We start from the raw sequence: 27,299 nt of genomic DNA on the forward strand, positions 1-27,299 counted from the left end.
TTTATTGATGTCCTTTTGAAATTTTCAAGCATAATTACCCAAATGTTACTGCTGTACTAGCATTGCAGAAGCAAGTTGCTTTCCTCCTCCCATTGCTCTTAAAATCTTATAACCCTGTAAATACCTATTCAACCGTTTGGGAATGTCTTTTAAACATTTCCCAGTGTAAAGAAGTGGCTTCTCTAAGCCCTCCAAAAGGCCAATCACTGTCTGTTTAACAACTTACACATCACAGGGTCTCCTCAAAAAGTGTGACCTCCTGGGGATAAAGAGCAAACAGACCAGTCCCAACTTTTGTAGCCTTTTGTTCAGACCCGAACACAGGAAACCAACATCACAAAGATGAGCCCGGCCATTCCTCTCCGGCCAATCGTTTCTTTCTAAATAGATTTTTTCACTTTCTTCACAGCATGGTGTCTTGTGTGTACTCTATTTTTTGGTCTTTTATATCCTTTTGTCATTGCAATACTGACTTCGCTCAGGGTTTTCCTGAAAAAGAAAATGTTTTGATGAGATGTTGTTGGGAAAGATTGCCAATTTTGCTTGACCTAAAGCCCACTGTAGCTTATGTATACTTGTACGTGCATAAAGCATTTACATTCCACGTCTGGCTTTAATCCAAAGCAGTTTTCAGTACTGTACGTTGAAGTATAATAATGTTTATTTACTAGGAAGTTACCCAGGACCTTGGCCTTTCTAGCACCCTTCTCTAGCAGTTAAACGCATGGCATGTTATTGAATTCAAGACTATAAAGTCATTTACAATGCACTCCCTCATCTTCTATATTGTATCGCTTTGCTGCATGATTCATATTTAATTTTTTGATTTTTTGACTTATATATTTTTGAAGGCTGAAGCGCATTTAATAAAATAAAAAATACTTTTTTAAGTGTGAATCACAGTTGAGTCATTGAAAGAGTTCATGATACATTTTTTCAATATCTAGCAACTTTTAGAAAAAGTACCATTATCTTTATTTATTATATGACTTCTTCCGGTCCGGTCTCAGGCTGGTGACATTATAAGCATACCACTGAGGGTATCATTTGAATTATGCTGGCAATACCGTGCAATAAGCAGGAAGTCCAGAAAATGAAATGTTCTTGGAAACGGCTGCTTTTATCCATCATTGATCTCACAGAATTTAACTTTCAGTAGCAATGACGCATCAGGAATAGAAAAAATAAACCCACTGAATGACCCGCGATGTTCCTGTAGCACCTCAGCTGGTGTTTAAAAGCACATGATTGAAATACATTAAAAGGCTTTTAATGGCAGGATATATGCTGCAGCTCTATAACGGTATTTCACTACAGTATTATGCATACGTAGTCACTGATGTACATCAGTTTCAGTATAATTTATTATTTTAAAGTTAAAGCTCTAAAAATAATAATATATTGGTGTTAACCTGGAATAGTATCTTCTGTTTTCATTTCTGCAGTGGTGTCAAATGAAACTGTAGACTGAAGTATGTTTTTAAGGATAAAGGTTACCTTTCATTGATCCAGTCTGTAACATAAATTACTAAGACTGCCCAACAGTTTCTCTGCAGGCGCTTTAGCAAAATGAAAACCAGAAGTTTGGATCAGCCACAGAAGAAAGAGTTTGTTGAAGCAGACCTCTTTGGAAAGTGGGACAGGTTGGATATATTTTAATTAAAAGTGAATGTGTCGGGCTTATGGTTTTTTAAGAATCTTTATAATAATAAATGAAAGAGGGGTAGTTTGTCAATGGAAAGTCACATACTCTATTTAGACACACTTGCTAGCACACTTGCTGACAGGTCCAGATGATGTCTCCTAATTCTCATCCTCTGTGTGTCGTTGATGTTCTGTCAGGCTGTCATCCAAATTAGAGTTGAGGAAACATGGCTTTCAGATACAATTTCACAGTGCAAATCTGTTTGTTGAGAGACAAACTTCAGTTTGACACTGAAGTGTGTCTTAGGGTGCATACAAAGACATAGCTGAAATAGACATAGACACACAGAATCAAGTCCAAGGCGTACAACAAACCCGTTGTCTTTATTCATTTTTTGCTTCTGTTTAACCCTCTAAGGCTTTTCTTTTTTTTCACTCTAACTTTATTTTTAGATTTTGTTATCATTTCGATTAAGTGTAGTTGATATTACCAAAATCGCAGTAATTGGCAAGATATGTGACCTTTCCTTGTAAAAAAACAGCTTTTATTATTGTATATTTTATGTATCATGATTTATTTATTTGTTCACTTATTTATTTATTTATTTAAATTTCTAAAAATACACTTTATTTTATTTAAAATGCCTTTTTTATTTATGCAACGAAAATACACAAAAAAACTTTGGTTTAGTAAAATATATTAAATTAATTCTAATAATTTTTACATAGTAATGATAACATTTATTGAGAACTAGATTTTCCTAAGTAAAATTATAAACAAATATACAATTAATTAATGTACAAAATGAGCTGTGTGGGATTAGTAAGTTTTATTGTATATTTTCTTGTTTTTATTTAACTTTAATAGTTTAATAGTCGCTGCACATTACATTTTCATCAAAAACTTCAAGTCTGCTTGATGTTGTAAGGAATACTAGGGCTCCAGACTGCCCCCAATTGGTCGCGTTTTGCCACCAAAATTTGAGAGAGTGCCACTGAATTTTACATCCACTCGCACATGTGTGACCAGTAAATCTGACCTTTTTTGTGATGTGACACTGAATTTGAAACATCACATTGTACTTTCTTCATCTGTCATTAAAGTATTTATTAGTAATACAGTATTTGGTTAGCATGTTGATTTTTGGTGTGTGCCCCTAAATTTTCTGGTTGCGCTCCTAAAATGTTCAGTGAAAAAAGTTAGTCTGGAGCCCTGAATACCCATTAATCCTTTGTGCCTGAATATTTTGATTATTTTGTTTTTTTCACAGAATAAGAACTGATAAAAACTTTAACTACTTAAATATTTGTTAATAAAATGTCATAGATGTTTAAGCTGTAAGTTGTTTTGTTGTAAATGATAATTTTGTGAAGTCACCAATTAGGTGATCAGTATTTACATGAATCCTGTTCAAAACATTTTATTGTATTTCTTTCCACAGTGCTGACAATGCATGTCAAAAACGCATGCAGTTTTGTGTGTGTTTCTGTGGCGAATCAAAGTTTATTCAATTTTTTGTGTTGTAATGTAATTATAAGTCCATAGAACAATTTAAAGAAAATAACAAAGTAAAGTAAATACAATCTACCTTACAGTTTCAGAAAAAATGTGTTTAGGACAGCAATGCTTCCTACTGAAATCCCAAATTATCGTATGTATTTTTTGTATTCGTCATCCTAAAAACTATCGCATCCTTATTAATTAATTAATTGCAAAAAATGTGTTATTGTTAAAATGGTTATTGTATAGCGAAAAATGTATTCTGGATTTTGACGTTTACTTGCAAGGGGCTCTGAATTGTCAAAACAGCTCTCAAAATGCTTGCTACGCATGTGAAAAACCTAGAAACTAAACCCAATTTGAATTTTTTATGATGGACGAAAGTTTTGTAGGCAGTGCGTAAACGTGATTAACACAACGTTAGTTCATATTTATTTTTTAATTTGCGAAGAAATCATACAAGAATTTCAGACTCAGTGTGCAAACTTTATTAAAATAATGCTTTATAGAAAATATTTGGTTAAGTTATGTTTAAAGCCGCAGTAAAAAAAAATATGCGGTTGCACACCTGTGTCACATGGCACATCATCAAACCAAGCTGCACAGTTGCTCAACAACGTTCCAAAACGAAATCATTCCCATATTTATTTAGACAGGACTAAAATTTCCATCAGCTGTAGTTGCTGGACTGTTTCTGTACACGTACAATCTGAAGCCTATGAAGCTTTCTGAATGGTCAAACAGTAGAGGTGTCAGAGAGGGAGCAACTATTGTTAAGCCTTATGGTTTTACTCTACAGCAATCCATTACACTATGCTCAGCCGATTTTCCCTGTCAAGTCCGCTCTCCCTTGAGCATTTTGCATATTGTACAGTAGCAGCACTCCTAGCATCATTGATTAATTGCCTAAATAAATCTGCATTGTAGTCATTTCATTGTATTTCAAGCTTGACAAATGAACACCTGAGCTTGTTTCCCCAGTATGCTTCTTTTCAGAAGATTAGTGAGGGTAAATTTAAATCTGTTGTTAATATGCAACGTGAACAACTGAGAAATTACAGTCACTTCCCTAATGCATATGTATAAGCTTAACACTGGCATTAAATAATTGAGGTATTCATTTTTATTGAATAGGGTCAAGTCAAGGCTTTACACTTCTTAGCAAAGCAGCTTGTTGACCAATCATCTGAAAATAAATGCGTATGACTTCTCAAACAATTAAACCTGCTGTGTCAGTTCAGCAGTCGTCCGCTCAAAATGCAATGTAGCACTGCAGCGGGTGTCTTATTTTAGATGTACCCATCTGGAACTGCCTTTTACATTCATCCCCACTTCAGATATGGTAATCATTGTGATTTAAACCTGTGTTTAGCAGTTTGCTCCAAGGTGCTATGCCCATGAGCACATTTCGACTCTCGCCGTATCTACTACACACATGCAACGGTGCATTTTGTTCAGCAAAAATAGAGCCATTACCGTGATCGATGATTGTATCATGTCAGGTGGTTGTGCTGAGATTTCGTTCTGCCGTGTCTCCTTGTTTCGTTTTTGAATTATGGATCTTTGTTTCGTTTTATCTTGTTTATATTTCAGCCAGTGGCGCAGAAGATTGAGCTAATGAATATTTATTTGCGCATGCTGCTGACGTTGGGGGGCAATATTGCTAGACTGTTTAGGTACGTTATACCTAATTAATATTAATAAGCCACATCTTTGCCTTGGTATTATTCATGACCTGCTTCATAAATGTCTTGATGTGCTTTAGTTGTTTGGCCTTGGAGATGTTGCATGCTATTTTGCCATTGAGATGAAATATTAAGTTATAGTTAGTGCCGTCGTAAAGTTTTTCTGCTTCTGGCCTTATGCATATCCTCTACACCGTAGGTATCAGTTTTTATTTATGCTTCTGCGCCGTTCTTTGTGTGGACATGCAATTGCATGCAGAGTCCTCACTGGCATGTTACCGGTGTAACCTACAATATCAAGGCAAAGCCGAAGATGCAACAGCTTGTTTTGTACGCTGTTGGAAAATAAGGGTGTCACGATTTTGAAGTTTCGAAGTTGATCGAAATTAAGTCACAACCTCGAACTTGGAAATGGAATGGGAAAAAAACACGTGTTGATTGCTGCGAGTCAACCTCCTCTAAGTTAGCTAGCTACAGCCAGTTAAAAGATAGCATGGCAGATGCAGGAGACACCACGTGAGCTGCTCTTTACATGGATAACAAAAAACAGCAAGCGCTTCCCGCCTTCAGCTGATCTCAATCAGAGCACGCACGCATGCACAACAGAATGGCGTCTGTGCCAGGACCAGTCGTTTCTCTGAACTGAGATCTATTTAAGTTTCACAACAACTTAATTCAGTTGCTTAAGATTTATGCATACAGCATTTAAATATGACTTATTGGGGTATAGTCTCACAATCTCATCTGACGGTAATAAAAGCAAGTTTTTAAGGTGCAAAGTACTGACAGGAATGTTCATCTGACAGGAAGTTTCGTTTTATCAGGTATATGCGGGTACCATATTTTTCCACGGGCAGCACGACTAAGATGGCAGGGCATCTCATAAAAGTCTAGTCTAAAAATGGCATAGCATTTTTTGTGCTTTCAAAAAAAAAAAATTCGAGAATCAAATCGAATCGTGACCTTACATTCGAAAATGTAATTGAATTGAGGATTTGGAGAATCGTGACACCCCTATTAGAAAAGCATCAGCGAAAAAGCAATGAAATAGACTTCTTTTGCAGCTTGAGTTGTTAAATATCGTTCTTCAATTTGGTCCATTTTTGTTTTGTGTAAGGAAATGTGTATGAGGAAATTCAACATTGATTTTTTTTACCTATGGGCGGGGTTCTAGCAAACCAATCACAGCGCTTGTAGTCCGCATAGATTGACGCATTATAAAATTTTTAAGAGGTGCTCGTCGGCCTATGCACAGCCCACTGTGTAGCTACAGCGTAGCTCAAAAGTATAAATTAGCCTTTAAATACATTTCAGTGCCATGTGTTTTCTGGTTTCCTATTTGAGCTGTTACGTAATCCCACAAATGTAGTCGATTGAACTTAACTTGTATTTCTTCCTTGTACCCTTTCTTTATGGTAATGGAGTAGGTCAACGCATTGAAGCTCTAATCAGACATTTACTTTTCTCTTGCATGGCCAAACAGATCAGTTGTCGTTAATTTCAATAAATTATAGCCCATCAGAAATGTACCTTTACTTTAGACCAGCAGTTTTAATATCCATAATATAATGTGTTGTTTTAAAGCACTTTGCTGCAATGCTCGACGTTACATTATTAACTTTACCTTTACATGCAATTTAAAGCACAAGTGAAAGTGACAGATTATCAGTCATGTGTGTTATTAACCTCTCTTACTCACCGTCACTAAAACAATTACATGCACTGATCAACAGAACACTTGTGGTAATGTCTGAGGTCTGCTGGTCGTGTTGCTGCCAGTAACTCAGCCATTAAAATTCAGGAAAAAATGAGCATATGAGCTCCCCTTCAGCAGTCCATACACTGTAACTTCATCATCAGATGTCTGATTAACATGAGACTAGGCTTGGATTGCAGTCCAATGTGGCAATTACAGTCCGATAATAGCTACTTAGCAACAAACCCAGTTAAAGCTGCCGGGACTTTTTTCCCATTTACATATATAATGAGCGGAGATGTATTGGGTTTTGGTAAAAGATCACTTTTGGCTAGAATTGAGGTAATAGATGAGTTTCCTACAGTTGCAGTGCAAGATGGCTTCGCTATTGAGGGACCTTTAGATTTCACACTTCGGTGCACCATAATTATGAAAATACAGAATTAATCCAATTGGGGAAAAAAATGTAACTTTTACAATGAGCCAGATGCAATCGTTTGTCTGTGAACTGTAGCTGAGATATCGAAAGGAGCAGAATTCATAAAATAGTCAGAGCGTTCCTGTGGTTACATTCTTCAGACAATATCATCTCAGACAATACAAGCATGCACAGCAGAAATACTTACAGTCCTCTGTGCATATTTTGTCTTGGCATTGTGAAATATGGTAAATTCCAGAAGGAATTCTGAAAGTGCCGCATGGTGGGCGACTCAGCCCACACTCTGCTGACTGGGTCTCTCTGGCCCACCTGTTCTTCACAATGACTGCTTAGTTCTGGGGTCTGCAACAGCCCGTCTGGAACAACGGATTGAGTCTGTCCATGCAAAAAGGGTCAAACTGTAAAAACAAGTGTTTTCAGCATATTTTACGCATTGAATTGTTGTTGTTGTGCTATATACGGTGAACGTTATGTAAGTGCTTGTACAAATAAGGCCTCAGCAACATTTGAAAAACTGAACAAATTGAAGCAAACAACAGTTAAAAAACATGTACTTATAACAGTAATGGGCGTTTAACGTGGTACCCAGTAGCCGTGAATGTCTAGTTCATTTTCAACAGGAGACGTGCGGAAAGTGGCAAAATGGGGGTGGTTAAGGAGGTGAAGCAGAGTCAAAATTCTGCCCCTTCCGCAGACATGGTTCTTCATGGCAGGCGTCATTGAAGATAAAAATATTTGCACTAAATGCTGCACAAAATGCTTTCACTTTCAGTGGTGATTTCCAGCTTGCCACGTATCATGTGGCACGTCCCAATACTAGTAAATTATGCATAATTATATGCAACTAACCCTGAACCAAACCCTAACCCTAAATACATATTGTTAAAGAGCTCCTATGTTCCGATTCACAATTTTACATTTCCTTTGGTGTGTAAGTGTGTATTAGTACATGTTAACGAAATGCAAAAGGTACAAACCCCAAGGTAAACGATGACGCGAATTATCGTCTCCAACGTAGATCTATTTTCTTGGACTACAACAAACACACGGATTGTAGGCAACAGTTTACTTTCTGGGATTGGTGATGTAGACAAGACCGACATTATCATTATTCCTCCCGCTTCGGACTCTTTTTGTTAACTCATGTTAGCATTGCATTGTGACTGAATTTTTTAAACATGGTAACAAACGTCACATTTCTGGCTGATGTCAGAGGGATTCAGGCCAATCACAACGTACAGATTAGCTGGCCAATCAGAAACACAGCGCTTTTCAAACCGATGAGTTTTGTACAAAATCAATGGGTTTCAGGAAGTCAGTATATCTGGAGCTACAAAAATTTGCAGTATGAGGACAATAATGTGTTTTTTAACCATAAACCACACGAACACATTGTATTATACCAAATACACAAAATAGCGTTGTTTTTAAGCATTGAAATAGGTGCACTTTAATTCATTTTACTCAGTACTTAAATATATAATTACAACAGGACACATTAAAGGTCACGTTCTTCCTGATACCATTTTTTAAACCCCAGTTAGTGTGTAATGTTGCTATAATATCATAAATAATACCTGTAAATTGATAAAGCTCAAAGTTCACTGCCAGGCAATATATTTTCTTCAATAGAATTCCTCTTTAAAGCCTACAACGAACGGCCGGTTTGGACTACACAGCCCTCTATTTCCTGCTTTAATGACGTCAGTAAAACAGTTCAGTGACTAAACTCCGCCCACATGAATACGTCAGTCACCAGCTTTGGCTCAAACGGCTCTGCTAAGCTAAGCTGCTGTCGAATCACAGCACACTTAACAAACTACACACTCAGAAATTGTTACGCATTTCTGAAGGAGGGACTTCACATAACAAGGAAGACATCAGCCTGTTTTGAGGACAGTGAAAACAGCGGTATAGAGATAAGTAAATTGTGTGAAAAATACCGCGTTTTTTTAAACGTGAAACATGAACACATGTTATATTGACCACTATAAACACAATCAAAGCTTCAAAATCACAGACAGAACGGGAGCTTTAAAATAAAGTGTAACTGCATGTGGAAATATTTTCTGTTACAGTAGGTTTATTATTATTTAGATTTGAAATACTTAAAATGCACATATATATATAATTTATTTGGATGTTTAACAATTTCACTTTCCTTCACAGCAAAACCCACTAAGGACATGCATTTTTAAAAAAAAGTACATTTCCATTTAAATACTAAATAATTCTCCAGGCACTCGTTACTGTCCTTTCTGAATAAAAAAATTTGGTAAAAATCCTAATATATCCAGGTAAATAAAACTCTCGCACCGTCTTATGCACTTACAGCTATAAATATATATGCAAGACGCAGTTTTGCATCTGAACTTTCAATTATACAGTGTTTTTAATTTTTTATATTTTTTAATTTTAATTATACCTATTAGTTTCTTCTGCCTCATTAAGCTGATCAAAATGACAATCACAATGGGATCGTTTCCAATGTAGTGTGAGCTGAATTATAAAAGCAGAAAAGGAGAGCATGATCTGGTGTCTAGCTGTCATTTCTCGTGTGATTCATTTAAAAAAGGAGATTTATTTAAAGTTGCTGCAGTGAGCAGATAACACTGAAGTTGTTAATGGTTCGGCTTCATTACATCAGTAATGAGCTCGACTGATGAATGACACCGATCAAATAATGAAATTGTTCAGATTATCTGGAAATTCATAATGCGATTTTCCAAAGCACAATTTAACCGGATTTGTCAAGATAATGGTTTTACTGTAGTAATTACTCTTAATTCACCTCTCACTCCGTTTTTGCTGACCTAAACTCAACACTTCGAGTGGGCAACGACTTCCTCAATGGAATTTGTGCTAGCGTGCACTAAAACCGCTTTAACACAGCCGAATGCTGCTCATGCACTCTGGGTCGCTCTGCTGATGTGCAGTTTGTTTTTTATGAGCGACTGCCCTCAAAATAGCTGGTTTCTTGCCTGGGATATAAGTAGAATGACTGTTCTTTGTGACTAAGGTTTTACAAAGTTCATGAGATCCACTGTTATAACTCTGGTGTTGTGCCTCAACTCAGCTGCATGGCTATAATTATGGTTTATGACAATACGTATACTTTACTGCCATCTTTGAAGCATGAAAAAGTATAGTGGTTCCCTTAGCAAATACTAGATTTCTTTCTTTGCCCATTCCCACTGTTGTGTAAGTGCTATATCAGTCCTCAATGGTTATTTTGACACATTAAATCATTTTTCATTTCACCCAGGATGTGAAGGAGTTTCCCTGATGCCTATATCCCTCAATGCATGATGAGCCCATTTCGTCACCCTGCCATGGTGATTTGGCATGAATCGGACTGGTGGGGAAACTCATTTACCAACATGACTGGGCAAAACAACAGCTTTTCAATCCTCCATTTGCACATTCACACCCTGCTGTCTGCTAAGTGTCATTGGAAAGATTCCCTATTGGCTGGAGGGAATGAAAAGTCGGAATTTCTTTAATATTAGTGTTTGCAAAGGGTCATGCATCAAGGGATGATTGCACGATTTCCCCGATCAGCCTCTGGTCTGGTTGACACAAGAATCCCATCTCCTAACTCTGTAATAAAAGATTCTTCAACATGCTTCTGGAAATAAGTCAAAGTAACATCAGCCACAGGGGTTCTTGCCTACTATATCACTTCAAAATGAGGTTACTGTCTAGCCAGTTCTGGCTTTTTTAGTGGAATGGTAATTTCTTATTAATTTTTCAGTTCCCCAGAAAGATTAAACGGTTGTTGTGCCATGAAAACATTTTCTTTAATAGTTTTTTAATAGTTAGTTGCCTGTTTCCACTTGGCAAGCTTAAGTTGGGATCTCTGCCAGCGAAAGCACGGTCAATAAATGCAAAGAGGTCATTTGAACTCAGATTCCATTTGGACGTGGTTTACGGACATCAAACTTGGCATTATCTAGCAGTTCAGTGCCAGTGGTGAAATGTGAATGGTGGCCTATCTACGCAGTTATTGTCTCCTTGATGCTCATTTTAATTTTTTTGTAAAGCATGACAGACGTTCTGAAAAGCTTGTTGTTTTTTCTAGAATGCAGTTGTGTTGAATGCAAGTGATTATCATTCGAGATCTGCCTGCTTTCCATGGCCAAGTTCATTTATCTTTAGCAATCAATAATACCTGGCTAGCGAGAGTGGATTCAATTTTTTCGCCACTACATCCTGTTTCTTACTAAACTTTTCTTGTGTAGCAGATATAGATTTGTTTTTTCAGTTTATTAATGACTAAAACACACCAGTGCTCGATCTATGACTGCGTTAGACTCGATCTAGCAGAAAATCATTTGGGGATAAATTTCTGTGTCTGTTTACAGGAGGCAGAATGGCATTGTGATGAGTTTACCAAAGGAGCGTGTTTCAGTCGGGGGAAATCAGAGGTGAGTATCTACCTTAATGATTAATTATAAGGGACATTTTATTGTCATTACACATTGCTACTTATACATATGTATACCCAGTGCTATGAAATATCATTCACTTTAGTGAATTTTATTTAAATGAGAAGTTTGTTTTGGGCTTTGGCAGTAGTAATTGAAGATGGAGAATATTATATTATATTATATATTTTTATTTTAAAGGGACCGTTTTTGTTCCTGGATCTCAGTGGTGATGTACACTAAAATCCAGAGTCTGCAGAAAGGAAATTGTAATATGCATATAAATATAATAAAAAATAATTTTATGGACATGAGACTTCTATATGAGACTTCAATTCATTTATACTAAATTCCCACCTCAATATTTTGTACTCTTTGTTACAATGAAAGTTGTTTTTATTACATGTATGTACCTAAGAAAGTAATCACCCTTCAGCCTAAAATAGCTAGCCCACTGTGCAAGAGGCATTCCCATGATTCATTTACTTTCCTATAGAGCTGTTTCCATGGCATTAAAGTATCTACTCCCTTGTGTTTTGATGGCTGACTGAATTGTGCTATAGACTGTTTCTTAAGCCTCCTTAATATTTCACTTACTTTAGATCTGTCAAATGTGAGACAAAGGATCCCCTTTGTTTTTTAGTATGGTATGCTAAATTAATCCAGGTATGGGACTCTGGGAGTGAGTTTGGGATCAGGCTGCCATCCTTACAGCCTTGCCTGAACCCCAATAGTGGCCCATTGAGGTTTAAGTCTGCGTGAATGTCCCCATGACTCTCTTTTAATTTACTTGTAAAACATGGGCAGAGGATCATAATAAATTACTCTGACCAGTCTGGCCAATTACTCTTTCCCATGGGATGGCTGTCACTCTCAAAAAAAAAGGTACAAAAGGTGTCACTGTGATGAAACACTTTTAAAAAGTCTTAATATGTACCAATTATATGATAATAGCGGTATTGCAGAAAGACGGAAAATCTCGTCATTGGTGGGGAAGCGTTTTCTCTTAATTGACGAGATATCTCGTCAATGGCGGTGAAGGAGTTAATATTAGAGTGGTTCAGCCTCCAATGACGACATGATTTAAAAATATATATATAAAACATAATGCTCCGACATCACATTGTGTAAACTGTTGTTGTTTTTTATTAACTAAACAGAAGCAGTGTCATCAGTTAAATAAATTAAATAAATTCATATATGTTAAATTATTTTAAATTCAATAATAGTTAAATAATTCATTCACAAAATGTACTACTAACGGGTTTGTCAGCATTATCTTTACTGAAATACAAATATCTGAGGGACCCCCTAAGTATAATTTTAACATCTTATGGGGGGTCCCGGATCCCCCCCAACCTCCCCCCAAGCACTGCATAAGGGTCATTTTATTGATATTGATACATTATCTGAATAAATAAGCTTTTCATAGATGTATGGTTTGTTAGGATAGGCCTATTTTTGGCTAGATACAACTATTTGAAAATCTGAAATTTGGGGGTGTTAAGAAATAAAAATATTCGAAAAGTCCCTAGCAACTACATCCACTCACAAAAATAAAGTTTTTATATATTTACTGTAGGAAATTTACAAAATATTTTCATGAAACATGATCTTTACATAGTATCCTAATAATTTTGACACAAAAGAAAAATCGATAATTTGACCCATACTAGGGATGCACCGATACCACTTTTTTGGAATACGAGTACAAGTACTTGCATTTCAGTACTTGCCGATACCGATACCGAGTACTTAATAAAAAACATTATTTAAATTTACAGGTAACAGCTTTAGTCATATAATTTAACAAAAAAACAAGGGACTAGTTTTCCAGTTTGTTGTAAACTCTGCCTCTTTGGACAACACAAGAGGCTTTAACACCTTACACGCCGCTCAAACATAGACATTTCTCAGACCGTGGTATCGATCCCTGGTATCGGGGGAGTTTAAACGAGTACGAGTACTTTAGAAAATGTGGTATCAAGGCCGATCCCAGTATCGGTATCGGTGCATCCCTAACCCATACAGTGTATTATTGGCATTTGCTACAAATGTATCCTGGTGAAGGGTCACATGCAAACTCTTTAGGTTCAAATGTAGAATTTCCACTGATCGTTTTTGTATCTTTTATTTTGAGGGTGTATTTTTATTTATTATTAGCGTTCTTAATTTACCACCGCATTACATCCACATTTGGGACAGGTAAGCCCTTTGGAAAAAGTTGCTTTTTAAAATCACCATTTCTATAGCCAGACACATTAAAACGAACGTCTTCAGTTTTCGTGTTTTTGTTAGGCATCAAAAACAACTTTCAGGAATGCACCTTGAGACACATCACAAAGCAATATGCAAATATTTTTAAAACAGCCTGTTTAAATGAAACCTGTGAGTTATTGTCTCCTTCAACTCCTGCATCTGGCCCAAGTCTGTTGCTTGGAGAACAAAGGGAAAAGTTCGGAATGCGTGGCGTTGTATTGACTTTGCTTTGTTTATAATGCTAACAGTGCATAATAGCCAGTATATTACGCTATGCAATACGGCCATCTGTCAGGGGTTTTCATAAACGCGTCACATCATGATGCGTCGGGCATATTAAATCTCGGTTTATTTACCCGTAAACCAAAGCGCTGCCCGCCGGCCAAATTGCATTAGCAATTGTAAATCACGCTTTTCGGTACTTTGCTTAGTGCAGAGAAATAAATGGCTTTACAAGTTAACAGCTATTGTGATGAGGGAATAAAGCATAGCCCCTCCAGCAATGCTATGAAACACCTTTAAATCAACAGAGAGAGAGAGAGAGAGAGAGAGTGACAAGATTTCAAGTGCTTGAGACAAGTGTTATTTACTGTCTTCCCTTAATTTTCAAAAACCCTTGTAACACACTGAACTGAGGCAATACTGTTTTAAATAAGTAGCAACTGGTATAACACAGAAATAATGTTGTTTGGAGGAGAACCGTAACCCAGCACATGCGCTGTATACAGTAGTCTTCACATTTTTAATGGTTGACCAAAATCCCTTCAAGGCAAGTCTTGTTTAGTAGCTCCTACTGTATATACTTTAGTAGGTAATGACCTCTCCTTAAATAACCAAATTGATAATAAAATCTGACAACAATGCTATCATAAATGTTGTTTCTTTAGATCAGAGCACTTAAAAACCACACTTTTATGTGCAAGCATGCACTAACGCATCTGCCCTAATGTCTTTTCACAGGAGGAGTGCCAGAATTACATCCGCGTCCTACTGGTCAATGGAGACAGGCTGTTTACCTGCGGCACAAATGCATTCACTCCCATTTGCACCAATCGCACGGTACAGTAAATGCATTAATATGCTCAGTGTAATGAAAGAGATTCTGTGGCCTGATGTTAAACAAGATTGTCCCGAGCATTGACCTTTTCTACACTGCGTGGGTTGTGTAGCATAGCATGTGGTATTTCCACCAAAGTCTGTGGTTTATTTCAATAAAAGAGTTTTGTTGACTGAATAGTGCTCGGAAGAAGCTTTCTTGAGGTCTAGTGGGTACATCTTGTCCTTAGTAAAAAGTTCACACTTGTTATGCAGGTATTGTGCGAGGGTTTGCACTTTATCATTGACAAATTTACCCAATGCACGGCTTGCGGCATGGTCGCTAGCTATCGCAATAAATGCCACTCAGCGAGGTTGATTGAGAGATAAGCATCTTTTAACGACATTCCCCCTTCACAATCTCTTAGGTTCTATTCATGCATTTATGTCCCCAATCTGTGAATTTAAATGACCGCCTATATCCTTTCTTTAAACGTGATAATGAGGTTCGGCTCGTATCGGATGTCAGTCGTCTCCTCAGATGCTCTTTAAGGAATGGCAGGAATTATTGACTCAAAGCTGAATCACCCTTGGGATTTACCGTCCTGAGTACCTGGTGCCAGCGGAAAAAGCTTCGAGCCAGGAAGCCACGTGCAAACCGTCTTACCCCTTTGTGTCTTCGCGTTACTGCCAGTAGGGCTTGATCTTCAAACAAACAGCTATCGAGGCTGTTAAGTTGCTCAGTGTGTAGCACAACCACAGCTGTCCGTGTCCTCCACAAGGCTCTTTCAATCCTCTCCATTAATGTGCATTATGGGTAGCGTGTCCACATCTACTGTGACTTCCGAGTGCCATTTATCCGAAGGTGTTCCATCAATAAACGCCGTTCATCTTTCTTTGCGCCCAGAAAGGCACATCCTTCAGGCGTTGGCTCGGACAGAAGTATCTGCCTGGCACTGCCACTTCAAAAGGCCGCCTCGTCTTGCCAAACATGCAAATTGACTCGACTTTACTGCCAGCTAAAGAGGCTGCAGGTCCTGAAGGAAGCAGAGAGACTTACAGGCGATGGTTTTCTCCGAGCCAAGATCAAGGATAATCCTTCTTTACATTGATTACACAGGGCAAGTGTTGTGGTCGTCAGCTGCTTGTAAGATAAAAGCATTCAAGTGAGGCCACACAGGATCTAAGCTGCCTTCAGGATAGACTGATACGCTTCTACTCAACAAAATATGTAAGACTTCCTAGTACAAATAAAGTATAAATAAGCCAGTCACTATTGAGGTAGGACATCTTTAACAACATACATATATTATTTAATGCTGCTTGGGGTAAAGTCAATCTTGAAAATTGTTTCTAAACACATTATAAATGTTAGAAATGTATTGCTGAAAAACAAGACTGTGAACTGTGTAGTACTGCATTGCAGTATGTGAAACACAGTGGTGGCCGGTGACTTCTTTTTTTGAGGGCGCACAATGCAAAGTTCGTCACAACATGTAGCTCGTCATTTTAAAATATGTGTTTGGTGCATCATGTTCATCGCGTGTTTTGTCAAAATAAGTGCCTGCTGCAGATGCGTCTAAAGGGTTTATGATAAAAAAAGATGCTCGTGTTTGCCAGATACTCTCATAATCTCATGCGTAATCAGAGTTTACTGTTAAGGGAGTGTCTTGCGTGTATTTTGTAAACGTGTGCGTCTCTTTTATCATAAACGGTTTAGATGCGTGTGCAGCAGGCACTTATTTTGACAAAACACGTGATGCACATGGTTCACATGACGCAACAAATACATATTTTGAAAACACGAGCAACACTCATGACACTTATTTTGAATATGCGCCCCTCGGAAGAGCAGTCACCAGCCGCCACTGGTGAAACAGTTTTTCACCATTTCTGTGTTTAGGATTATTGGGGCGGGGCTAAAACGGTGACTCGATGATGCACGGAAGCAACTGTGCATGGCCCTTACGCAATTGCGAGCATCCATTCAGGTTGTAGTGGTATTTGACAATTGAGAGAGATGGCAAAAATTCACTCAAAAATGGGAGGGGCTTCTGAGACTCCGCTCACTTCCTGTAATCACGTCACTATCAGAGCAAGCTCCTGATTGGTTAACGCGGCACATTTTTCTGCCAAAGTTCAGATTTTTCAACTTCGCAAACTAGACGCACAATTGAGGTGGAAATGCGACCTCCAGACGCGCGTCAACGCATCTTTACATTGATTTAACATTGAAATCACTCACACTTGACAACTCTACCGTGGCTGGTGTGAACGCAGCATGAGGTGCACCATTGCTTTGTCTGGTCTAGTTATAACAATAATTCAATTTTTCAGAATCTACAGTCAGTCTACTGAGATGGTAAAGGATTTAAAGTCCAAACAAGTGCACTGTCAGCCAGTTTTGATCATGTTGTTAAATATGATGTACAGGATTTGGCTGTGCTCTCAAAAGACCCAATGCTGACTGCTCTTTAAATCGCTTCCTTTGAGAAATCAAAACCCCCTTGAAACCAGTGCGGCCCGCTGATGACTTCGCCAGCAGTGCAGATACATAACTGTCCGGGTATTTCTTAGGCCAGTTTCAGTGCCAAACTCAAATATCCAATAGAAAAATGGGCTAGCCTGAAACGTCCCAACTGTTTGAATTTCTGTGTTGGGATATATCCCTTGTGCTTAATGTATACAACTGTAAATTACCTTCCTGTCATGGTAGCTTTCCTTTTGCCGGCTAAATGTCACGCTAAGAAAGAATCAGAGTTTTGCTGTATTGCATCTTAGGATGGAACGGGTGTGTTGCAAACGATTAGCATTTAACCATTGCAGCCGCCACTCGGCGTGACAACCAAGTAATGAGATAAACATTTTTGCCATCTTGCAAAATAGCACACGACACGGCTGGAAGTAGGACAGCATCTCGGCAACATTAAATGATTTGTACAGTGAAAAACATAAGCTACATCAGCTCTCCTGTGCTGTTTCTCAAAATAAACAAAGCTACATCTTCGACATTTATGTCAAATATATAATGGATTCTTTCTCTTCTTAATCTCAAAGTAAACAAGTACTTCATACAGTATTATTTTGGTCTAGGACAGGATTTTTTGTTTTCAATTGCCTCTCAAGAACAGCTAAAAATTATATGCATACTAGAAGATAATAATGACACAATTTTTTCCTGAACACATAAATGTCCACTACATCTCAAATTAGTTGATACTTAATGATACATAAAAAGTTAAATTTATACAAAAAAATTCAAATAATCTATGAAGGCATGATAAATAGTTTCCAAAGCAGTTTAGTGCAGTATTTATCAACCAAGGGGCCTCAATTCACCTCCCTGGGGGCCTCAAGATGACTTCTTTGAATTTTTACATATAAAACAAGCATCAAAAAAATCTAAAACATTCTTTGAGCCTGTTTAATTTAGTAGCAAATATACATCTGTCTAGTTTCCAAGCTCTAGTTTATTTGGTAGAAATTGTAAGTGGCGAGAGGGCCTTCAAATATTGTTGTGGACAATGTGGGGACTTTGAAGTAAAAAATTTTTAGGGTTCAGGGTAAGTCTACATGAAAAGGATGTCCTAAAACAAAAACAAAAAATTTCCTTTTTTGTGTACAGACAAAATTGTTGTTAAAATCACACAAATCCATGAAAACAATTCAAATTGTTGTATTATGCATGCCAGCCCAGTAGCTGGCGATTTCATGTGATATCACTATTTTCCCAATTTTTACTAGTTTACACGGAGACGATAACTTAAAGAGCACCTATTGTCCGATTCACGTTTTTACATTTTCGTGTATTAGTACATGTTAACTAAATGCAAAAGGCACATTCCCCTAAATTAAACGATGACATGAATTATCGTCTCCAGTGTAAATCTCTTTTCTTGGACTACAACAAACACACGGATTGTAGGCAACAGTTTACTTCCTGGGATTGGCGAGGTAGACAAGACCGACATTATCATAATTCCTCCCACTTTGGACTCACATCCTGTAAGTTAACTCCTGTTAATCTTTCAAACATGGTAAGGAGCGTCACAATTCTGGCTGATGTCAGAGGTATTCAGGCCAATCACAACGTACAGATTAGTTTGCCAATCAGGGACACAGAGCTTTTCAAATCCATGCATTTCAGAAGACAGGTGAAATCTTGAGCTGCAAAAATGTACGGTATGTGGAAAATAATGTGTTTTTTAACCATAAACCACGCAAAATCATTGTATTATACCAAATACACAAAATAACATTGTTTTTTAGAAATAAAAAGGTGCTCTTTAACGTTTTCCAAAACTGCCCTTTGAATCTCGTTTTCAAAAGTTTGTGTTTTTAGTTCCCCAAAATGCTGATGTTATGTACAGCCAAAATGAATATGTTTTCTGTTTTTAGTTAAAATGGTGTTGTGTTAATTTAACCTTTTATTTGTTAAACAAAACTGCAACACAAAGTGCTTTGAAGAAACATACATATTTTTAAGCTTTTCATGTATATGTAAGGATTCAGTGTTGATGTTTCTGAATTCCTGCTCTTTTTCTCTGCAACATCACAGCTGACCAACCTGACCGAGATTCACGATCAGATCAGTGGAATGGCCCGTTGCCCCTATAACCCCCTGCATAATTCAACCGCCCTCATCACATCCAGTGGGGAGTTATATGCCGCCACAGCTATGGACTTTTCCGGCAGAGACCCAGCTATCTACCGAAGCCTTGGAGGACTCCCTCCTTTGCGCACCGCCCAGTACAACTCCAAATGGCTCAATGGTACGCCTGAGAAGAAGAGATATGATTTAATGTGAATTACATCTATTGCACTATTAAATTGTCATTTAATAGCATAATGATCACTTAACTGTGAATTTCATGAAAACGCTAAAACCCTAACCCTTGAAAACCCATTATAAATTTGGAACAATAGATGAATGGTATCATTTTTGAGCCACAATGGAAATGCAAAAAAATATCTCTCAAACAACTTTAGTCAGTAAATAGATAGCCCAGCTCCGAACACATGCCATTTGTTGGCTAGTCACGGTGCTCAGACAAACAGAGCAATGTTTTTGATAATGTCACAGAGACACAATGTTTACTTTTTTTCATAGGAATTAACCTTTGAATGGCTTACCTACAGTATAGTTATCTCTGCATATTTAAATTAAAAAAGTTTTTTTGCATAAAAATGTGTGTTTCTGTCTAGATGCAGATGTGTGACATTTACATTCAGCACAGGAACAAAACAGACCTCTTTAACTGCACAATCTCTTTCCTCCATTTTAAACATCTACTTCCACAAAGAAATGTCTAACTGATGTGTTAAGAAGAATTAGTGCGAACGTAATCAAAGAATCTTGACAGAAACTTATTTTACAAGATTTACGTTCAAAGAAAATTGAAAAAATAACTTTTTTCCAATTTCGTTCCTCCTCGCTTCATGTTGTGCTAATGTGCTAAGCCTCTCACCGCAAAAGAAAATTAAACTACTGTCAGTCACACCCGCTTCGAATGTAATAAAGTCGGTCGTGACAGTTGATCTTTGTGCCTTTGAGAAACTCATTTGATCATCAGTTTTGAATGGAGAATAATAATTAAATGTGTACGCTTGCTTTTGATAATTTCTCACCGTAACCTTTCTCCTCGCCTGTGACAGATGAGTTTGTCCATTACCTACGCAAAAGACTAATAAATGCATCTTTTCTATGCTACAAATGATGGGCAGAGAGCACCTGTTATTGATCACTCATCATGAGTCTTTCTCACATCTCTCATTGCTGTCAAACTCAGAACCCAACTTCGTTTCTTCCTATGACATCGGGAACTTCACCTACTTCTTCTTTCGCGAGAACGCGGTGGAGCATGACTGCGGCAGGACGGTGTTCTCCCGAGCCGCCCGTGTCTGCAAGAACGACATTGGGGGACGTTTTCTTCTGGAGGACACGTGGACCACCTTTATGAAGGCCAGGCTGAATTGCTCACGGCCGGGCGAGATTCCCTTCAACTACAATGAGCTGCAGGGAACTTTTTTCCTGCCGGAGCTGGAGCTGCTGTATGGAATCTTCACCACTAATGTGTAAGTAAAGCACTGTCTGATCCACCATGATCCATTCATTTTCAGTGGTATAGCTTTGCGTTAGAAGCACCGAAGGTTCATGGGTTTAAACCCAATAAACTCAGATGTTGATAAACAATGTATACCTTGTTACTGTCACTTTGAATTAAAGTGTCTGCCAAATGCATAAATATAAATGTTTAGCCATTAACCAAGTTAACCATGGATGATAATATAAATAAAAAAACACATTGAATCAATTGAAAGCTTTATGATGAAAACCATATTTTAAGTGGGTCGATTGGCATGGCATTTCTTTGATCAGTGAATCATTCATTTGATTCAGTGAACCATTTATTTACATGAAGCATGTGAATGAACCGATTCTCTAAAATAAATCAGACTTTAAACCGTTTAAATAAAATATAAAGAAAATACAGAGATGTAAAATTCTTTGCTGCCTTAAATTTTTAAATTTCATCAACTCAATTTTTCAAGTAATTTTAATTTACTATTATTTTCTAAAGATGAGTTGCTCAACTTATAAAATGACCTGTTAAAACAACCTATCTGTAGTCAAGATAAATAATAGTAAATTTAAATGACTTGTAAAATTTTAGCTGAATAAACTTCAAACTTTATGGCAGCAAATAATTTTTTACAATGTTGTAACTGGAAAAGTTTTCTCTAAAGGTACATTCACATTATAAGCGACTCTGTCGCAGAGTGTCGCTCGTCTCTTTCAAAAGAGGTGTTTCTAAATCTGGTTGTCATAAACAAATGAGTACCGTCCACCCCAGTAACTGACAAGAGACAGATGACGTGAACTCCACTGCTTCCTTCTCATTGGTAGTCGCTCTTGAAAGTCGCTCATAATTTGCATAAAGTTAAACATTTCTCAACTTTGTCACGTGACTGGACATGCCATATACAGTTGCCAATGGTCACTGTCGCTCATGTCGCCAGAAGTTGCCAAGCTTCCATTGAAATCAATGAGATTGCGTAGCTATGCTACTGCTAGTTGCTGCTAGTCTGAATGCAGCTTAAGACATCTAAATTAGTCAAGCTGTAGTTACTTTTTAGCATTGCTACATTTAGTTACCTTCCAGCACTGCAGGTCATAAGACACAGGGTCAAACTATTGGTCAGTTTAAAGATATCTGCTGTGATACCAATATCTTAGAGGTCAGCTCATGGCCCATTAGTTCTAGCAGCACTATAAATTTTTCCAAAGTGCAAGCGATGCAGTGTCAGCAAAGGGCTTTTATTAATTGCATATTGTTTTGTTGTGTGGTAAATGGGGATACTATAATTTTACACCATGCATTTGCCTTTTAGAGATTTCACTGTAGCCTACTCTCTTTTATCCCTCACGATGCTGTATCACAGTCAGCAATAGACAGATCCATTTTTTACATTATCACCCACTATGCTTTAATGATGGGCTGGGTAAAATCTGTCAAATGCGAGTGTGTCTGTCGTCTGCTCACATCTCCGACTGTGTTCTCAGGAACAGCATTGCTGCATCGGCAGTGTGCGCCTTCAATCTGAGCGCTGTTACCCAAGTGTTCAGCGGCCCTTTTAAGTACCAGGAGAACTCGCGCTCCGCATGGCTGCCCTATCCCAATCCCAACCCTGACTTTCAGGTAAGCACCCAGCAAATGACAGGTACTAAGATTACTTTGTGCAGTGTCCCCAACTGCTTTAACCTCTTAGACTCTGCAGAAATCAATGTGGTTAAAATGTCCGTGTAACATTGCTTGTATATGTATCATTTTCTGCAGAAGTGCACCGTGTTGGCATTGATGGGGAGCTTTTGAAATTTAGTATGACAAATTCAGAAGAGAATCCAAACCAACTGCAGACTGTAAGGGGTTAATGGGTGGTTTCCCGGACAGGGTTTATCATAGTGCCAGCCTAAATGCATGACTTCATTTATTAACACCATGTCATGACATACTGTATTTTAACACACAATATATTGCCAAAAGTTTTAGGACACCACTTCAAATCATTGAATTTAGGTCATCCAGTCACTTCCATGGCCTCAGGAACTCTTAGTGCTTCATCATACCAAGACATTTTGGACAATTTCATGCTCCCAACTTTTGGGGAACAGTTTGGAGATGGCCCCTTCCTGTTCCAACATGACTGTGTACAAAGCAAGACTTGGATGAGCGAGTTTGGTGTCCTGACCTCAACCCAATAGAGCATCTTTGGGATGAATTAGAGCGAAGACTGCAAGCAAGGCCTTCTCGTAAAACATCAGTGTCTGACCTTACAAAAGTGCTTTTAGAGGAACAGTCAAAAATTCCCATAAACACATTCCTAAACCTTGTAGAGGTTTAAGTCTTTCAAGAAGAGTTGAAGCTGTTATAGCTGCAAAGGGTGGGCCAACTCAATATTTGTCATGACACAGTAGGGAAGTAGGACGCAAACGCAAAGATCGAAAATAAATAACATTTAATGATAAAACACGAGGGATAACACGGTGAACACAGTGAACACAGGAACATCCAAATACAGGGAACAGACGGGGTAGCAATGACAATAATCCGGCCCAGGCTGACGGAACAAAGGCATATAAATACAAACACAATCAAACATACAACAGGTGTGGTGTGTTGGCGTAATTAGTCCATGAGAGTCCAGGTGAAACGGATAAGTGCGACACACAAAACTTGACTTGACACTTGACTTCACTCTTGACACTTGACTTGACTCTTGACCCTTGACTTGACACTTGACTTGACACTTGACTTGACTCTTGACTCTTGACTTGACCCTTGACTTGACCCTTGACTTGACACTTGACTTGACTTTTGACACTTGACTTGACTCTTGACACTTGACTTGACTCTTGACTTGACCCTTGACTCTTGACCCGACCCTTGACTCTTGACTTGACACTTGACTTGACTCTTGACACTTGACTTGACTCTTGACACTTGACTTGACTTGACTTGACTTGACTTGACTTGACACTAGACTAGACTAGACTAGACTAGACTAGACTAGACTAGACTAGACTAGACTAGACTAGACTAGACTTCAACAGGCAAATACAAAACGAACAAGCACAGGACAAGAAACACAAGGGCATTAAATAAGATCAAGAGCAAATCAAGAGGGGAACAGGTGATGAGGATCAAACGATAAAGACCAATGTGGATGACAAGGGAGCGGGGTAAAAGAGACGAGACAAGGAAAACATGTGGCCTGTTATCAACACACCATGGCCACATGTTCCCACACAGAACATGGTACTGTCAGAACCCTGTCAAATTGAACTAGACATTAAAACAAGACAAGATTCTGACAGAATCCTGACACCCTATGGATTAAGAATGGCATGTCATTCAGGTTCAAGTGCATATAAAGGCACTTTTGGCAATATAATATATATCCGTACATTGTTTTGTCCCAAAATGCACACCAGTATTGTTTTTTGTAAGGTTTGTTTGTTTCAATATCCTAATTAAACTAAGGCCTAGTCCTTGATTAATCTAAACCTTGTCTGGGAAACCGACCCTAAAAGGTTAGGGCTTTTACCGTTGACAACACTATATGATGTTTATATGCATATACATGTATATGGTGTGTATTCGTAATTAAAATGAGATGCTTGATTGTTTTTGCCTGGTTGTTTCTTAGCTCAACTGGTAAAGCATTGGGCTTGCAACACCCGGAACATAGGTTTGAATCTGATGGTGACACATACAGTAACGGATGAAATTAGCTTTGAATTCACTGTAAGTTTCTTTATATAAATGCATATGCAAAATGCATAAACGTTAATCTACGAAAAGCCTGATATTTCCTCAAGCTTTTCTTATGGCTGGTAATTTCCTTTCATTTCCATGCCTTTGTAACGCCCATTATATTATTGATAAAATTGCCAGCTTATAAAAATGTTGGCAGGACAATTACAGTGATAAGAGCTAATAAAGTTTTTATTCATCTCCTGAGGAGTATTGCCATTTCAAATACTTCACGGCGAGTTTAAATAGCTTTACGTTTTTTATAGACCTGATTAAAAAAACCTATGCTCATAGAGAAACTCCAGGAGCCGTTATGTTTAAATAACAATACTAAGAAATGTAGATGTGTCTAAAGTCACTTTACCTTAAGTGTCTGGCAATGGTTTTATAGCTGGGAAGGTAATTGAGGGCAGTTAAGTGTATGTTAAATATTGGCTTAATGAAAGACATTTTCTCTGCTGATTTTGGGGAATTATGCAGAGTGCAGTGTGTTAAGTGTCTGAAGACCCCACGAAGAGATAAAGCTTTTTGCGTTATTCTGTTTCCTCAAAGTCCACACGACTGGATTAAAGTCTCGTGTTTCCCTCAAAGAGAAGTTTTTCATGGTCTGCAGGAGCCACACTTTATCTAGTTCCCAGTGACATCTTCATCAAGCATTTGTCCATGTTTTAGGATCCAGATTTACGAGCCTCAACATTCATGGCTTACAGCGTTGATGGAAAATGGCTCGCCATATATTTCGTCCCTGAAAGACCAACACACGCCCAAGCCATTTAAGTAGAATTATGCCGAAACTGATCTTCAGTGGATTGATGTTGATTATATGTGAGCCAGGATAAAGTGCAAGTTTCATATTCTCCACATGAGCTCTTATTCAAGAAGGAAAACTAGTAATTTAGGGGAGCTGAAGTCATCTTACTGCAACTGCTTGCTACTGTTTCTGTTTTCCTATTGCACGCAAGCTGTATCATGGGCAACATCTGACAATTTTACAATCCTGAATCTAATCTATGATGGTCATTGTCACAGATGGTCTATGGTCATTTGCAATTTGAATGAATAGGGCATATGTCGGGATGTGAGATCAGAATCAGACCTACAGTACTCTCCATCTTCACATAATTGAGTCTTTGCTGAGGCCAGAGACCCATTCCAGACTGAGTCTGTGAAAACCAAGCTAAAGTCATATTTTGTGATTTACTGTTTTCTGCATTGATTATTCATGAAGCATTCAGTGAAAATATAACCTTGTATCTTTTATATTGACTGAGTAAGGCCATGTCAAAGATTGAAGTGATTGTGAATCTGAATCAGGATCAGGGTGCTTTTCATTATGATATCACATAAAACGGTTTGATTTAAAAACTCCACTGTTTCTGCTCTTGTATAATCAGTCATATATCTTTATCTCTCTCTATCTCTCTTTTCAGTGTGGCACTATAGATTACGGCTCCTATGTGAATCTAACAGAGAGAAACCTTCAGGACGCTCAGAAGTTTATTTTGATGCATGAGGTGGTACAGCCCATCGTTCCTGTGCCGTATTTCATGGAGGACAACGTACGCTTCTCCCATGTAGCTGTGGATGTAGTGCAGGGGAAAGACATGCTCTACCACATCATTTATCTGGCCACAGGTATAGTACCACATCACCTCTGTATAGAGAGCAAGTGTATATTAACAAATACAGAGCCAAAGAGCTATAAGATATACCTTAGATATAGATATACATATAGATGTAGATATACCTTACTTATTACAGAGCTCGTTGGAATGCTTAATTCTGATTGGCCAGTCGCGACACTTTCAGGGGGTGCGTTTCCCAAAAGCATCGTTGGCCAACTATTGTCGTAAGTTTCGTCGTTACTGACAAAGTTCAACGATTTGGTGTTTCCCGAAACCATAGTTCAAACGAACATTCGCAACGCAAACTTGTGTGGTTTGAACGACAGCACTTCACCTGTCGTTTGAAGCTTAGTTCCTTGTTATTATAATAAGTAGACGTTGATCATGCTTTTGAATAAAATAAGCAAAAAACATGTACAGTAGTACATTCTATATCCATCATTCTAAATATATACAAATTTTATTTTACGTCTTTAAGTTTGTAAATAGAATTAAAGCTCTGCATTTGAAAACTGCGTTGTGCGCAGTCCTACAAGCTTTAAGACCCTGGGGAATTGAACGTCTCCGAAAATAAACAGGTTTTCCTCCCAGAAGGTCATTGTATTCGTTAAAAATGAGCTGATAAAATATTTCAAATCAATATTTAATGTTCCTTACCTTACTTGTGAGGTAAATAGCCGTGTAATAAGCGGGATATATGTACAGGCAGCCGATACAAGATCACACTGTTGGGGCTTATTTCTGCAATAACAACCGGCTGCCTATACATTATCCCTTACTTACTGTATGAAGGTTAATAGAGTTGAAGTATAAGTCAGTAGAGCACAATGGTAATGTCTCAAGAGTAAAAATTCCAGTCATTGTCTCTATACAGAATTAAATGTTTAATAATAACATAAAAAGCTGTCAAGACAGACCTTTGATGAGCCGTGACACTGTTAAGCAGTGGTATGTGCTTCTATAGATGTTTTATCATTTTTATTGTTAAATAGTGTTCTTGTAACTCACTTGGTAGAGCATTGTGTTAGCAATGCAAAGGTCATGGGTTCAACCCCACACTCACACTGATTAAAAATGTATAGCTTGAATGCACTGTAAGTCGCTATAAAAGTGTGTCTCCCAAATGCATAAAAGTAAAATAGATGAATTTTCAGTGAATAATAACACTAACCT

The 27,299-nt window shown here is 37.9% G+C and overlaps 1 protein-coding gene across 2 annotated transcripts in view; it reads left to right on the forward strand.

The window, feature by feature from the left end:
- The window catches only part of sema5a (sema domain, seven thrombospondin repeats (type 1 and type 1-like), transmembrane domain (TM) and short cytoplasmic domain, (semaphorin) 5A), a 205,846-nt gene that overhangs the window by 114,260 nt on the left and 64,287 nt on the right, over nucleotides 1-27,299 (forward strand). For both annotated transcript variants that reach the window (XM_073813106.1, XM_073813107.1), the window contains exons 5-10: nucleotides 11,330-11,392; nucleotides 14,612-14,710; nucleotides 19,245-19,458; nucleotides 20,476-20,761; nucleotides 22,251-22,386; nucleotides 25,932-26,136. In XM_073813106.1, coding sequence (XP_073669207.1) covers nucleotides 11,330-11,392; nucleotides 14,612-14,710; nucleotides 19,245-19,458; nucleotides 20,476-20,761; nucleotides 22,251-22,386; nucleotides 25,932-26,136 — 1,003 coding nt within the window. The remainder of the gene's footprint in view (nucleotides 1-11,329; nucleotides 11,393-14,611; nucleotides 14,711-19,244; nucleotides 19,459-20,475; nucleotides 20,762-22,250; nucleotides 22,387-25,931; nucleotides 26,137-27,299) is intronic.

Source organism: Paramisgurnus dabryanus, chromosome 22 (assembly GCF_030506205.2).
Source record: "Paramisgurnus dabryanus chromosome 22, PD_genome_1.1, whole genome shotgun sequence".
Taxonomy (NCBI): Eukaryota; Metazoa; Chordata; class Actinopteri; order Cypriniformes; family Cobitidae; genus Paramisgurnus; species Paramisgurnus dabryanus.